The 16,805-nt window shown below is 41.0% G+C and overlaps 1 protein-coding gene across 21 annotated transcripts in view; it reads right to left on the bottom strand.

The window, feature by feature from the left end:
- Positions 1–445: 445 nt before the first annotated feature.
- Positions 446–16,805, bottom strand: part of ptprsa (protein tyrosine phosphatase receptor type Sa) — a 248,176-nt gene continuing 231,816 nt past the window's right edge. For all 21 annotated transcript variants that reach the window (XM_036007429.1, XM_036007432.1, XM_036007434.1 and 18 more), the window contains 7 exons: positions 15,987–16,272; positions 12,481–12,659; positions 12,007–12,133; positions 11,739–11,864; positions 7,493–7,647; positions 2,773–2,908; positions 446–2,466 (listed from right to left, as the gene is read on the bottom strand). In XM_036007429.1, the coding sequence (XP_035863322.1) occupies positions 2,398–2,466; positions 2,773–2,908; positions 7,493–7,647; positions 11,739–11,864; positions 12,007–12,133; positions 12,481–12,659; positions 15,987–16,272 (1,078 nt within the window). In that variant the 3' untranslated portion in view covers positions 446–2,397. The remainder of the gene's footprint in view (positions 2,467–2,772; positions 2,909–7,492; positions 7,648–11,738; positions 11,865–12,006; positions 12,134–12,480; positions 12,660–15,986; positions 16,273–16,805) is intronic.

Raw genomic sequence — 16,805 nt, 5'->3', positions numbered from 1 at the left:
GGTATATATAAAAAAAAGATAAGGAGAAAAATGTCATTAATACTAAGTGTTTGGATATATCTTTATATTCTGCATTTAAATATATATATGCATGTGTGAGTGTGCAGTATATATATATATATATATATATATATATATATATATATATACACACACACACATACACACAGACATGTTATACTTAACATTTCTACAGTGAAAAAATAGAATGTCTTTTAACGTAATATGAACAAATAAGCATTTCTCTTTTCCTGCTAATTTAAAAAAATGTGATACAACATCTGTTAAAAAACTAAACCAAAACTAAAATAAAAAGTCAACTATGTAATGTAAAATAAGTCCTCATAATACAACAGTAATGTTTTCATAATGTTACAATAACAATAAGGCTTTTTTGGAAATAAGAAAAGATTACACACAGTTCTGTCAATCACTCTGGTTTTTGTGCACACCTTTTGGAAACCTCCACAGAATCCGCACACAAATCTGTACCAAAGCACTGATCTCAAGATTTCAAAAGCTGGATTTTTTTTTTTTTCCCAGACACATATACTTTAGTGCGTCAAATCCGACCTGCAGTTGTTTTGGGGGTATTTGTTTCAAGTTTCGTTTCTTTTTTCCTTAGGCATGTGCAAGTAACTTGTACCGAAGAATTTCATTATCACATCATGGCATCTAGATCCAACATGGCTGCCTGGTCTGGCGGTGTCACCCATGGTGACATCATCTCTAAAACGGAGGACAAAAACCAAAGCAACTACTTTGTTTATCCACCTGTTACCAAACACACATACAGTTGAACTAAAGGCCAATTTTTCCAACCACAAACATACAGCTTTGTAATTGCAACAGGCCTCAGACACTCTTGAGTGTCTTATACAATAAAATAGATGATTATAGAAGAGGCTGGGAAAGAAAGAGATGTGAAAAAGACCGGTGGACGATGTTGTCATGTGAATGCGCTTTCAGTCATGCCTGCCTTGGCGCGAGTGGATAGCAGAGCTGGCATCTTTTGTTCGTCAGTTTCCTCTCCCATAAGAGTCACACTTACAGCATACACAAGATAAGCAGCATGTTTGGTTTTGACAGAAAATAAAAACAAAAAGAGATAATTCCTCATAAGACAAGTTTGAAACAATGATGAACGTTGGTCACTGTACACAAAGAAAGCCCCGACTCTGCGGCAATCCTTGCTTGGTTGTTCCGTTTGTTCCAAAGCTTTTCGTCCACCAGGTTTATCTCTTGTTCAAAATGGTGGATGTTAACACCGAAGCCCCACGATGCAATCGTTCCAAATAGAGGAGTGATTGTAAAAAACATGGGACACGGTTGCCATTTCTCCCACCTTGACCATCCGCAGCTTCTTGCAACAGCCATGGTTTTCCTCCGATTTCTCTGGTGACTGAGACACGAGCCTCCTGGGGCACTTCTTAAATACACTGTGGTACTTTTCAACATCACTGTGGTCACCTGGCTTGGGATACTGCTTTTACACAAGTTCACAATTCATGAAACTAACTGATCTTAAGATATGTGTTGCTGCTTTCTTCCCCACAACCACTGACAATGCCTTATCTAAGCTCTTAGCGCTTGAGAACAGGCAGTTGTGTGATGTGTACGTTAATAGTTGAGTGTTCTTCTGCACAAATTAGGCATATCATTAGTGGGACAGTGTAGAAAAACTCCAGGTTTACTTGATGCTAGATGGTAGTGTTCTCGTGCTAGTTACGTTTCCACTTTTTTTTTTTTTTTGTTTTACCAGAGGTTGGAGAAAACCATTTGTGTTCACACAGGCAACCACAATTTGGTCATTTCTCTGGATATCACTCACCAAATTTGTTGATAGAAATACTTGAACCCCCGTTTACACCCAGGCATATAAAACAAAAACAAAGAAAGTCACCCCGTCTCAGCTACATCCATCTGCCTCTCATTGATTTTTGCTGTTGCCTTCTCCTTCATTAACTGTTTCTTGTTACCGTTGTATCACAAAGATATTTTTGAGAAGAGAAAAGTCCACGAATGTTTACAATGGCCTCCACATTGAAACACTTGAGGTAAGGTAAGCAGTCTGACACTTTGATCGATTCCCGCCCCACAGCCTGAGCCACAGCGTCTGGTTCCTCTGCTGATGAGGATTTTCTTTTTCTTGATGATGGGCAATTTTCCTTGTTTCCTCACGAAGGGTCTCTTGGTCGAATTGGAATTTTTCTCAACAATTTGGTTGGGCGTGGTTTTAAAATCTACAGTAGGATCCTGTTTGGTGTGTCTGAATTTGTGATTTTGTTATTGTCGTCTGCGGTCTTCGTTTTTAAAATTTTAAAGTTTCTATGGCTCCGGAGACTGTTGAGGGGGGTGGGGGGGATGACAGGACTCTGGAGGGAAGAGATGGCTTTTTTACGTTGCATAGTGATCAAAGCTTCCTAAGTACTCCAGAGCTGCATGATAGCAGAATTGGTATTCATCCTGTAGGGAAGAAACACACACATATAGGAGAAAAAACCATCAGAACAAAATCTCACCAGTAGTTTAAAGAGTTTGCAATGATAATGAGATTAAAAATTTCAGACAACTTAAAATTAAAGCAAATTACAGTACTTGTTGAGGCAGACTATGTCCTCACACAGATATTAAGACAACTACTGTATATAATATAAATCATTTTATATACATTTTTGAGTCAACTTTAACTAACCTCCAAACTACAAAATACTATAGTACAATTGTGTAATTTGTGTAAGACGTAGTGTATGTTTTTGGGTGTGTCCTGACCTCAGTCTGGACCATGGCTGGCCTCTGGGTCCGGAGCATCTTCACTGTTTGGAATATATCAACCACGCCTTCATAACGCATTCGCTCCAGGACGATGCTAAGGGTGATGAAGACTCCGGTCCTGCCCACACCGGCACTAGAAACACATAACGACAAAGTGAATTAATAAGAATGTAGTAAAAAAGTCTTGGCTGAATTGTGAATCTTGATTTGGGCTAAGGACATTTTTTTCTTAGGTGTCTTCTTTTCTTGTCCCATACCATGCCTGTACTTTGTTGCTTTAGGACTCTACATTAATCTAACCAAGACCTGCAAAATAACACTAATCTTCAAACAATTTTCTCTAAAATGCATGCTATATCTGCAACAGGATAAAGTTGTAAAGCTGCACTGGGCAACTTTGCACATTTGCAGCTCTCTGACTGCCTGAAGGTGTCAACCGTTCGAAAACCTTTGATAGCCAGAAATCCTGTGGCAGGGTAACGCAATGTTGGCGATGGCAAGGACGCAATCTGCATGTGTGAATCCACTTTGATGTGCCCCAACATTCTCGTCGAACACAAAATGAGGCCTCAAGGACAGAGAGACGCACTCCAAATCAGGCACACAAACAACCAGGCCAACATTTTGTCTCATTAAGCCCCTCCCATGTGTCGAGAAGCTCAGCCTGCTGCTGCTCTCCAGAAATACTGAGTCTTAACTCAGATCCTGAAATACTTGAGAGCTGCCTCTCTAAGCTGCTTTGCTGTGAAATGACTTCCACTTCACCAATGGAACAATAATTGATATGACAACAGATTTATTTGGGCTTCTTCCAGCCTCTGATGCTATTTTTTTGAGTGAAGAATGGAAGCAAGGGCTGCTAGCAGACATTTTTAGTTTGCGTGTGTGTGTGTGTGTGTGTCTACAAGTGTGCGTCTGTTGGGGGACAAAGCTAGAAGTAGGACAAAAGATGACTTGTAATATTTGACAATAAATTTAAATGATATCGAACACAGTAGTTATTGAGCCTAACCATGCAGAACATACGACCACCCCAAACACATATACACCCACCCACTACCAACCCCCACGCTGCAGTATCTCTCAGCCCACCCAAAGCCTCTTTCTGGGAGTCAGTCACAGCTTGTCACATGGACTCTTAAACTCACTCAGAGCTCCTCTCTCTCTCTCCCTCTGTCCAGGAAGATCGACTCTCCAAATCTGAAGGCTCGCAGAGCCGCTGCAGACTGAGAGGATTTGGTGTCCCCATTCACAGGAAGTAATCAGGCAATTAATGACAAAAAGCATGTGGGTCTATTAGATAGTGGCTGAGGAGGGGAGAGGAGGAGGAAGAAGAAAAGAGGGTGGGAGTGGAATAAAGGAGGGCTGGGAGAATGGATGGATGGAGAGGAAAAGAGAGAGAGAGAGAGAGTGTGAGAGAGAGAGAGAGAGAGAGTGAGAGAGACAGAGAGAGATGGAGAGAGAAAGGATTAAGAAACAGACGGGGAAGGAAACAGAGCGACGACAGACGGGGAAGGCCAGTGACAGAAGACGAAAGAGTACGAGAAAAGGAAGGCATAAGCTCTCCACTCGGAGATGAAAAGCCTGAAGAAAAAGGAAGGGAGGAAGAGGAGGTGGCTATGGTAATGACAGACAAAGAAACCAACAGAAGCTTAATTCTTTTTTCACTACTCAGGAGAAACTTTCTTTTCAAAATTAGATATCTGCCTTCAGACAAAGTGACACCAAAAAACAAAAAATAACTTGTTAAAAAGTACAAAATTACCGCTAAGTACTGAAAAGGACTGCAGATGACAGCACACAATTCTGTAAGGGTTAATGGCCGATGAGGTGTTCATTGTCAGGTATTAATGGACGACAGTGAGACGTGAACCGTCCGACGAAGTCCATTAATAACTGACAATGGACCTCGAAGGGCATTAACCCGCTTATACCATGGTCACTTGCCAAATAACATATTTTTAAAACATTAGTTTATATTTTAATTTGCTTTACAATCGAAATCTAAAGTTTATCCCGTTTCCCTGGTTACGCCTGAGGGCTGGACTAATACCTGGAACAATCATTCCCATCCTGTAAGGTTCTTATGCAATAGAAACGTTGTTCACTCCTCCAGGAAATAGGAAAGACCTTAGATACGACTTGCCTCCCTTAGCAACGGGAGATATTTTTAGTCCGCTCAGCTCGTAGAACCCTTCAGATTAGCTACGAGCCAGAAAGCTAACGCTATGCTAGCAAGATCCAAAGTCAATAACATTGTGTACAGTTGGCAATCAGTAAAAATAATTTGACAGTATGTTGAACAACAAGACAAGCTTGCTATCCAGCCATGTCATTGTCCACAAAACAATATAACGACTTTTATGAACAATTTCATCCGCGATGTAATTTCCACCAACTGCGGAACGGTTTAGAAGCACTTTTCCGGTGAGCGCTGAGCGTTACTGCGCAGCCTCCAACTGAGAGAGACGACATAAATGTGCCGTGAGCAACGTGTCTGAAAGTTTTAAGTCTTCTGGTAGCTGTGCCAAGAGAAATCTCAATCATTCCGAATATTGCAGAGACAGAGAGCGTAGGTATATGTAAGGAGATAACATAGGCACAGGCTAATTATTGCTAACTAAAATGCTAGTTAACATTAATAATTACACTTAAACAGCTAATGTGAGACGAAACTGCCTGCGTGCTTCTCCTGTACTATACGGTAATTCATCTACTATGTGACAGTAAGTCGCGTGGTTATGACACAATCATTAGCCTATTTTTACAAAAACGTCTGCTACGGAGCCATAACGTGAGGTACAAGGTAATGGAGCCTTTTATACATTGTCGTGTTTCTTTAGAAATAAACAATGGACAAATAGAGTCTTTAAACGCTTCAGATGTAAAGTTATTCGCTGTCAAAGTGGCGCCAAAATGAATGGCAGTCAATGGAATGCTAACAGGAGGTGATGGCTTGTTAGCATCAAAATGGCGCCATAGGAGGTTCGCGGTCCGAGGAGAAGCTTACCCCCTTGAATTCAGCACAGGGCAGATTGTGCGGGACAGGAAGTCGAGCACAGAAACAAAATAAAACATCCGGTTAATTTCAAAATAAAATACACTGTGCTCACGGCGGATCATATTTCCCTGCACTACACCTTGAAAACACAGCACAGAGTTTCCCCTCTACTCCTCTGGATGGAAACAAACTGAAAGCTTGGGGCAGCCTGAAGTAGCGACCTGAACAGTGAACGGGATGTGAGATAACGTTATTCGCTGTGAAACAAAGTCAATCCAGAGGGGAAGTATAACTTACTTCTTGCAGCTTGTGTGATAGCGCCATCCTGTGGTGTTCAGAGGACGAGTTGGAAATAACAGATCCACATTTCCTTTTTGATTTAATGTAGCACATTCATTTAGAACAGTAAAGAGTCAGTTTCACCAGAACTCCTTTAGTAGGTTGTCCTACGTCACTTTTTTATGGACACCCTGCAGCCAATCAGAATCGAGTATTCACCCAGACCATGGTATAAAATGATTTATTACACTGTAGGTGGTGTGAGTTCACTGAGATGAGTCAAGGATGCCTTTAATTGTGCATTTGACAGCTGAATACAACATAGTTCTGTGACTCTTGCAATCCAGCTTAAATACGCCAGTCCTGCAATTCCTCCTGCAATAACCGATCCTTTTGCTCTCTCTCCAATAACTCTTAGAATTCATAGAAGGGAGGAATAACTTAGCTTCCCTGACACATCTTACAACTCCCAGGGGGTCATTTCATGGCTGGTGACATCATTGCTTTTTAATGCAGAGGAGGTGATGTTATATTGGGTGATGTCATGGCGCCTGTGCGATAGAAATGTGGAGTAAAAAGTGACAACTAATCTGTCATAAAAGTAAACCATGTTTATGAGACAGCAAGGAAAGTATTCAGTGTTTTAACGCCTTCGTTAACCCTGATCACACTCAAAGGAACGGTTGTATCCTCAATGCTTGTTTCTGAATGCCAAACCATGAAAACAACACAAAATCAGTGCCTTTGTTAAAGGAATTAACGCATTTCTTATTTTCTTCACTAAAAAAACATCAAAGATCTCCACTGTCCGGTCACAAAAGGTAACAACTAATTTGGATGGATCCCTCTCAAGGTCTATCATTAAAAGAGAAAAACCAGAGGCCTTGGTGTTGACCACTATTACCAAATAACGGTTTCTACCTGTGTCCAGCATTTCAAGTTAATGATGAGGGTTACCTTGGAAGCTACACCCAAGGTGATAAAAATGCATCACGGAGCCATCATAAAAACCAAACAGAATGGCCGTATCATTTCATGTGCCTCCTCTTTGTAAATGCCAAGCCGCATCTCAGCCTTATCAATTATGGAGGAGATGGGCCTGTGGAGGTGCAGAGGTTGTGTACGGCGGTAGCAAAAAGGTGTGGAGGGATCGTAGCTGATGATGCTGCACCGCAGGAGGTGCTGCGCTGCCAAAACAACAACCACCTTAAGAATTGATTTAATCCTGTCTTGATACTTAAAGCCTTATATCTCTTTCAAGAAGGAAAGTTGCGAACAAGTTGCAGAGCCTGGAACTACGTCAAGCCCCCCCCCCCCTTAAAAAAAAAACCTAATATACAATTTTTAAGAAAAAGTGTCATGCATTTTGGATCTTTGATCTTTAATGCTGTGCAGCAGGAAAATATGATGCAGACTGGTTATAGTCTGACTCCTTACCTGCAGTGGACAGAGATTGGTCCATCCTGTCCAAACTGCTCCTTGGTTTTATGCACCTGGCCGATGAAATCAATAAATCCCTCCCCGGATTTGGGCACGCCTTGCTCCGGCCAATCAGTAAACTGGAACTGCCTTACTGTCCTGGACTGACCATCCTGCAAATACAGAGAGAAGAACATGAGGATAGAAGATGGAAGTTTGTAGATTGTGTAAAGAAGCAAGAGGAGGCATATGTAAAGAGTGAGTAGAGGAAAGAAAGCTAAGGCAATGGTCTGTGATCTCTTTGGATCATTTTAAGAACATCATGCAGATGATGCAACATTGATAAAAGGTCCATTAGGCAGTAACATCTCACCTTTAAAATGAAATAGTATTTGTTGATGATTTGATCAACAGCAACACAGCAAGGATGAATACATGTACAATGAGGCACACATCTCACAACAGAGGGACAGTGTGTCCTCTCCTCTCCCACCCTGCTCCTCTACCTCCAACCTAATTGTCTCTATTTTCTCCCGCTCTGTTTTTGTGTGTGTGGATGTGTGTGTGTGTGTGTGTGTGTGTGTGTGTGTGTGTGTGTGTGTGAGATGCACAAGTAGGTCCTAGTTAAAGCTAATCAATAGTGTATCTGCCATGACAAGCGCCTTCTCCCAGACACCATGTTGAATAGGATAATCCTGCAATTCCGATCGATAGAGCGACCTGATAGATGGAGGTAAGAAACAAGAACGGAGGACTAACGGAGCAGCAGGTGGGATTGGATGATGAAAATTGAAAACAAAAACCCTGACAAGCCGACAAGACTGCTAGACAAAATGTCAATGTTAACAATTTAATCTTATATTGATTCTTATAATCTTGTGTTAGTGGTGCACTTGGACTTGCTTCTAATGCAAACAATGTTTATTTTAATTTTAATTTTTTTTACAATCAGGTGTCTTCACACTAGGACAAGTTCATTGATCTGCTTTATTTTGAGAGAGCTGATCATCAAGTCTGAGAATGCTGAGTCAATACTTGTGTCCTTGTAAAGAAAGTTACAGAAATAAAGAAATTTCTCAAGAAAGTGAGCAGAGTAAAGCAAATATGCATTTTGAGATAGGCTGTCCGCTTGATGCTACCAGCAATTAAGACAACCAGGTGTTCATTTCTCCAGCTGTTTCTCACTTCTCTGTGCAACAGACTTCGGTTTAGACATGACGTGTCATTCTCACAAATTCTCTTCCCATTTGTTCACACTGCAAAGGCACATTTTGATTAAATCTCATTTGACGAGTAAACTGGGATTGATTTGTCCTTTTTTTGTTGATTGTTGATAGAGTTTAGAGTGATTTTTGTCTAAATTGTTACAGAATCAATGCAATATTAAGAACAGGTAAAACTTTGTTTGGAAAACAGTATTATCTTGCATCCACAGCACATTTTCTGCACTTGTTTAAGTAGCTTAATAATGATAAAAAAAATTAAATTTATGAACAACAAAACACACGTGAGAAGTGATACGGGAAAAGACACAAGACCATGAACAGGAGTTCTTTCTTCCAAAAATGGATGTCCGCAAGAAGCACACCGATGATCCTTTCTCATAGCCATACCAACTGATGTTCTGTTTCAGGTTTTACGACCTCCTGATATTACCCCGTACCTTGCGCTCTCATTGGTTTTAGGTCGTCGCTGCTGTCATCGCTCACAGGAGCAGGTGCCGATTTGCCTCTAATCTGTTTTTTCTTTCTTTTCTCTGCGATCTTTAAAATCATGGCTAAAATACTGTAAACTCAATATAAAGGGCTTACTGAAAGCAACTGTCCACACTACCTCTGATGTTAGACAGGACATAAAAACATGCAAAAAAGGACTGCATTCATTTATGGTGGCATTACTGCATTATAGCAGTTTGTCTCCTTAATTAAGGGGCGGCTGTGGCTTAGGTGGTAGAGTGGTCGACTACCAATCGGAAGGTTGGTGGTTCGATCCCTGGCCCTGCAGTCCCATGTCGAAGTGTCCTTGGGCAAGACACTGAACCCCGAATTGCTCCCGATGCTGCACCATCGGAGCGTAAATGTGTGTGAATGTTTATCTGCAGGTGGCACCTTGTATGCCAGCCTTGGCCTTAGTGTATGAAAGTGCTTTGAGTAGTCATTAAGACTAGAAAAGCACTATATAAATACAGTCCAAGTAGATGTTTTGTCAGGTAACCATCATGTGAATGGAGGAGCTCTTCTTTTCTAAAGAATGATTCATGGAACTAAGGATTACTGACTACATATAATACATACATATAATCTGTCTATTGAATATTTGTGCTCTGAAGCAAGGTCCTGCCGTCCCGTGTGGCAGTATGCACCATGTTCCATCTTAGCTGTTGATATATTTCTGCACCAATGTCGCCAAGATTTATTTTTGTACAAACGTGCATTTATGCACTTGACAAATACAGTGATTTGGATTCTAATAAGTTAAGCTCCATGTGCTTTCTTTGTACAACATCCCTGGTCTTTCCTTGTTTTATGACGCATTGCATGTTTCCTTTCTTTCGTTGCCTTTGTTTTTCATCTCAAAAACATTTAGCCTCAGTGGGGGGATTAAAAGTAAAAGAGGGGCAAAGACAACAACATAATAAACTAAGCACGCTGAAGAAAGAGAGGAGAGAAGAAGGAAAAAAAAGAAAGGAAAATTTAACACACAACCTGAGGGCCCACGCGGCGTGTCAAATTGTGTGATTAAATACGTGACTGGCTCGCTAGATGTGAGTGTTGAGGCGTGGAGTCTATGCTATTACTGCGCAGAGGCGTGCAACGTAACGTGAACACACACACACACACATACACTCTTAATCATACATATACAAACTCATAAGCATGCATATACATCTACATGATCTATGGTATGTGAGGTCAAACCCAGTGTACACAGTGTATATATAGATATATATATATATATATATATATATATATATATGTAGGTAGAAAGTGCCGCTACAGTGCTGTTATAGTCGTTCCCCGGTTGCAATGACGGTGCAGAGACACAGAAAGAGCAGAAACGAAAGTCTGGGAAACATTGACCAATCAGAGCATACTGGGCTTTTTTGTGAGGGGGGCTTAAAGAGACAGGAGCTAAAATAAAGTGTTTTTAGACAGAGGGTGAATACAGTTATATTCAGACAGACGGTAAGAAAAAAAGAATGTGTTTTTTTAATTCAAGGCATGTAAACATGTTCTACTCGAAACCCAAAATACTAGTATGAACCTGAAAATGAGCATAATATGGGACCTTTAAGAGAGGAATTTTGCACACTGCACAAAATTATGTATTAAGAAAAGAGTGTAGCTAAAACAGCATTCATGTCTGATATCCACACTGTGGATAGTATAGTCTGTTTGTGTATAAGTGTATGAGTGTGTGTGCAGAGATATAATGAATTCATTTTTTTAATACCAACAGGGTGACTGCTAAGTAGCTGCCACACTGCCTGGGAAATCTTTGGATGTTTGGCAAAGAGAGGAAGCAGTTCTATTTCTGCGCTACAGTTCTGCTGCTTCAAACTGTCCGACCTAATTGGACCCAAAAAAGAAATCCTGAGGTAAAAAAGATAACTACAGTAGGGTAGTAAAACCTACTCAACAGGATGTAAATAGTTCAGGTGTGAACAGGCAACTCACTTAACATTAAGTCATCATGGTATCTTGTTTTGTGTGGAAACCCATCAAACTACAGTCAAATTATAATATCAGAATTATTTTAGGAACTTTTGAGGAAAACAGTACTTGGTGTGATAGTGATGTTTCTGTGTGTATGTGACCTACTTTTCATTAACCTGCTTAGCCTCCTACATTTCTCACACTCCAGTGAAGGATGGGTCGCCAGTGCAATTGTGGAAATTGCAGCAGAAATTGGTACTGCATTGCATTCTGGCCTTTTGAGGTGAATAGTCATGAACAACACACTGGTCCAGTATTGCTATTGAATGTCAGTATAAAATAGAGAATCTACAGTATAAAGAGCCCATTGCTCTTTAATTCTTTTAAGTCTTTTCCTGATTATATCTACACAACTAAACAACAGAAATTACCCAGCAACACATTGTTTTCACCTCATTTTCATGTGTAACTCCCTAACTTTTTATGAATAAAATGCTGTAATTACTGTTTGTTAAAAACTGTCTATGATTTTGTTGGTCTTAATTTGTTGCCTTTTCCTGCCCCGCAAACTTATAAATGCATATCCAACACTCTCAGGTATGTCTTACCCTGGCATCTGTGACCTTGAACTCTCGGAGGATGTACTGGGGCATGTTGTACTCCGCCATGGGATCAACCACAAAGTACTGGTACCTGGCAGAGCGCTCCGCCGGCCAGTACTGGTGACACTTTTCCTGTTTGAGCAAATGGGTAGACAAACCCTATTTTGATTATTTACTCTTTTTTTGTTTACTCTTTGAAACCTTCCACAAATAAAGGTTAAGAAATAACAACAATCTTATGTTTGTGTCCATGTTTGTTTACAGTATGTCTTACCCGTCCCATCTCTCTCAGTTTGGTCAACATGACTACAATAGTAGAGTTGTTCTCCCAGAGCATTCTCCAGAAGTCTTCTGTAGTCTCTGCCAGAGGGCCCTGCGTGGCGATGTAGGCCTTCTGTTGCCTGTATACATTAGAACCATATTAAAACCATTTATGTTTACACAAAAGGTTATGGGAATACATAATGGGAACAACACTGATACTTGATACATTCTTAAAAAAAGACTGAGCGATAGCTTTTAATGAGTAATACGTTATCTTGGGATCGTGAAAAAAACAAAAGCAATGTGTGTACATTTGCAGTTTGAATAGGTATCTTCCTTTCACAATCAAATCCGTATTTCCCTTATCTGCTGTACCTTCTCTTCACAAATGTATTTTTAAGTTTAGATTCTATGAGAGGCAACATTTTAATTTTATGTCTTGAATTGCATACAGTATTTCCCGCCATCTCACCCCTCTTCCTACCTGTAGCCATCAATGAAGCTGGAATTGATGTAGTCAGATCCTTCCAGGCCTCTTATTGGCTGCAGGCAGACGCGCGTGGTCTCGTAGGGCATGATGTTGACCAGCCGATTCTTGAACTTGTTGCAGGGAAGGTTAGCACTGATGAAGCGCGACGTGTGGGCTTTGGAATTGGCCAAGCGCTGGAGGGATAGATGGAAGGAATGCACAAAAATAGAGAGAGGTTAAAAAAAAAAAAGGCAAAAATAAAATATTGAAAGGTATGGAGGTATGAGAAGATGAAAAGAAAGTACAGTGGTGAGGGGAACAGGGAATGAATTAGCAAAAGGCACGGTAGTTGGAAAGAGGAAAGAAGAGACATGAAAAGAAAAGAGAGAGAAGAAGGAAGAACCAGGAGAGGGTGATAAAAGGAGGAATGTTGGGGAGGACAGGTGCAAGACAGTTAAAAAGAGTACAGAAAGTAAAAAAGCAAACCCAATCTAATCCGCTTTGCCGATGATGACACACCTTCAAAGAGACATTGTTTATCAAGAATATATTTATCCGGGAACAATTCAAAACCTTTGTGCCCTTTTCGCAACTTGTGGGGTCCTGCAGGGTCAGATGCAATGATGGAAAATCACAAACCCAGGCTAACAAGCCTCTGGATCAAGTCTGTAAGAAACTGAAAACTCGTCGCAAAAGTGGGTCACAAGTGCCTTTGATAATGGCAGTGTGGTATGTGTGTATAAAATGTAGACTCACATGGGGGTGTTCAGAAAGACAAACACACACTGCATAATGATCAAACTGAAAAGCTGTGCTGCTACATCATCATCGTCATAGTGGGAGTTTGTGGGTCAGCAAGTCGCCTGTTCTTTGCTCCAATGAATCAACAAAGCATTTATGTGTGTGTGGGTGTGTGTGTGTGTGTGTGTTTGCTTGTTAGCGTTTGCCTGCAAATGGAGGACACCCTAATTAGATTGTCTGGGGCCCTTTTCAGGCTCCTTGAATCTCAGTGTGAACAGTGCCTAACTAACCATTTCTCTCTATTTCCCATTAGAGTGTTGTCCTCTCTTTCCCTCTAATTCCCCTATAGCACCAGTATCTCTGTGCCAGTGGCCACTTGGAGTTGGTCCAGCCCTTCCCCTCCTCCCTTCCCTTAACCCCTTGCTACTGTACTCCCTTTGATCTGTGTTTCACAAAGGCACCTGGAAAGGCTTGAGGTGGCCTGGCAGCGCTAAAGAGGACCCCACCTACACCACCAAACACCCCAGAGGGTGCAGGGAACGGAGCCAAACCTGGCAACCTGTCATCCAACAGGGCAGAGAAGCACCTACTGTCGGGTACCCCTGGTCACGGTTGCCAGTTCCTTTCCCAGTACAGTACATCTTTTTAGTTGGAAGGCAAGAGATGATGTACATTAAGCATGTTTCACTACAACAGGGATAATCACATTTGGGGGTTATATGTCACAACATAGGGCTTACAAAGGTGTGATTATCCTAATCCTTACCTGCCCTAGCCATAACCCTAACAACAATAAATGCTTAGGAATGCGAATGATGCAGCTAAAATACCACATAACGCCTCGAGAAGTTCTTTTAAACTGTCACTATTGTTTTTTATTTAAAACCGAAGAACAACTTTGTCTTCTTGTTTGCATTTGGATCCCAATTAAAACTCTGCTGCTGAATTCCAAATCATTGCATACTTTGCTATTTACTGTAATTTGAAATGGATCCCAGTAGCTCTTTTTGTTTTGTTGATGTTGTGATTCGTGTAGTGTATGTTGCTAAATACTTCTCTTGCATGTGGGTTATGTGCACAAACGTCTTCTGTGCATAAATCTTCCCCTGAACATGCTGGTTATTCATGCACATCTGGCAGAAAGCACTAGTCTGACAACTCCACGACAAGTCCCTCTTCCAAGTCACTCTCCCTGCTGAACTCCCGTGAATCCCACCAGTCACAGCTTAACTCCGTATGATGCTGTTTCCCACCTGAGAATGACAATGCCCTCCCACCCGTCCCTATAGTGCAGCATTCTGTGGAATCACTTGCTTAGTGCCACGTTAGCATACAGTAGTCCCTTGTTCATTAGTCAAATGTTCCTCCCTCCACTTGCCCTGCCATCCACCTCCATTTGTCATCATCCAGTATTAATTATTTAGCTCCCCCACCCGTCTTCACACACACCTCTCTTCTCTATCATGGCTGTAGTGTGGACGTTATTAATCCCCGGTTGACTCCTGACGCCAGCTCAGCATTATCCTTGTTACAGATGGCGATGGAGATTCCATCACCGTTGTGCGCCAGTGAGTAAAAGAAACCGGAAGAAAAAAAAAAAAATGGTCGAAACACACCAGCTCTATTATTGCTTCTTGGCAGGGGGCCGTGTTGGTGAATGGCGATGGGAAGATGATGGATGATTTGAGAGTGAGCGTGTGTGCAATTCAAGGTCAGCAGAAACTGACTGGAGCGCTGACGCTGAGGTGAGTTTATAAGTAGATGAAGATCTTTAATGGAGATCTGTGTAAACACTGTGCCTGGCTGTTTATCCATCAATATTTACAGTATAAACTGACAAATAGCTGCCATGTAAATAAAGCTGCTTTAATCTATTTTCTACTTACCTGGGGCGGAAAGGTATTATATCTTAAGGAGAAGTGTCTTTATCTCAGATTCTCTCAGCTAACTGTGTTATACACTTTGTTCACTCTGTTTATGTCTGTATGAGCAACAAGCTGAAAGAAATGTTTCTTTCAGCTTGCAACCTGCCTCATCAAACCTGCCTCTTGTCTAATGCCTAACTCAGTTTAGAAATTTGCTGTAAACTGCATCTTCACTCACCTGAAATATTATTCTCCCAGTGCCCCCAATCAGCTACTGTAATCATCCATTTTGTGTTCCCCAGTCTCCCCATTTAGTTTCAGTTTCTTTCCAGAAAGACAGTTGCTATTTAAGAATATTTTGTTCAAGTATGAAAATGCAAAGAAAAAGTATGACCATAAATCAAAAAGGCATTAATGCAAGCAACAATTAAGCACACTGCAAACAATGATGAAGAGCAAAAAATATGAAAGGCAAAAAAATTGGATTTGCATCCAAAATAAGTTGTGGGAAGGTAAAGCTGGCAGCGAGTCTCATTTAAAAGGCTTACAGTTGCAGACAAGGTGACAGAACTCACAAAATTGAGTGTTTCATTATTTAGTTATTATTAAGTCTAAGGAGTGAAAAGTTAACACAGACACTGATCTAACATGTCTGCTATTCCTGATTGGATTTGCAGGTTGTTTCTAACTGTCATTGGCAGTTTTATTTGGTACTTGTATTTGTCAAAATTGAAAATGGGGTCAACTGTAATTTGTATGCAGACCCCAGAAATAGTTCCAAGTCATACACAGACATGGTTTATCACTGAAAAGAAGAGAGAGATGGAGATTAAGTTCTGCCTGTCACTTCAGTTAAAGCAATGCACTTAAAAAATAGGCATCGTGGTATAAAGGAATTTGCCCCATTTCCTGTACCTTGAACTCTAGCTCCATGCCAGTGACGTGCTCGCCACTCTCCACCTGGGCCAGCTTCTGTATGTAGGAATAGAGGCTTCTGGCAGCCACTTCAGTGTTGCCGCAGGCCACCGCCTCCAGCAGTGCATCGTGAATGAAGCTGTACTGGTCCTCCGTCTGCACCATGTAGTTCCGCTGCGAGCGCATCAGCGTCACATGCCCGTAAATGTCCACCGTCTTCTCGTGCTTAATACGCTCAAGCATGGCGTCAATGACGATGAAGCAACCTGTTCGGCCGACACCAGCACTACAAGAGGAGGGAAAGGAATGACAAGAAAGAGAAATTGTAGGTTGTAAAAGGTTTCTTTAATAAAAAATAATTTCTTCCTTGCTTTTATTTATATGGTCTTATCCTCTTTAGGGTGCTGTGTGTGTAATTTATGGTTATTCTCACTCCTGAAATATATATATAAAAAAAAAAAAAAAACGATTAAAAGAGTTAAAAGATTATGTATGTCCAGTAATGCTTGTAGATTTGTTGTTATCTTGCATTTTAAATAACTGAGTGGGAGAGGATATATCAAAAGCAAGAGAGGGAATACAGAAGCAACTAAAAATGACAGATAAAACAACAAGAGGACAGTGATGGAGACTGAATAAAGCAAGCTGTCAAATTTCAGTTCTATTGTGAAGGGCTTTGGACTCACTGAAGTCTTCTTATCTTGACAAAAAGGAAGGTTTCAATTTGAATAAGCCATTCGAGAAATATCGCTTGTAAAAGGAGGAAGGGCTAACGAGCAAAAAAGGGAGAAGCAAGAAAGCGGAGAAAGGATTACTGTG

This window comes from Sander lucioperca, chromosome 11 (assembly GCF_008315115.2).
Source record: "Sander lucioperca isolate FBNREF2018 chromosome 11, SLUC_FBN_1.2, whole genome shotgun sequence".
Classification (NCBI taxonomy): domain Eukaryota; kingdom Metazoa; phylum Chordata; class Actinopteri; order Perciformes; family Percidae; genus Sander; species Sander lucioperca.
Note: the sequence above shows the minus strand (reverse complement) of the source record. Positions and strands in the feature narration are given on the sequence as shown.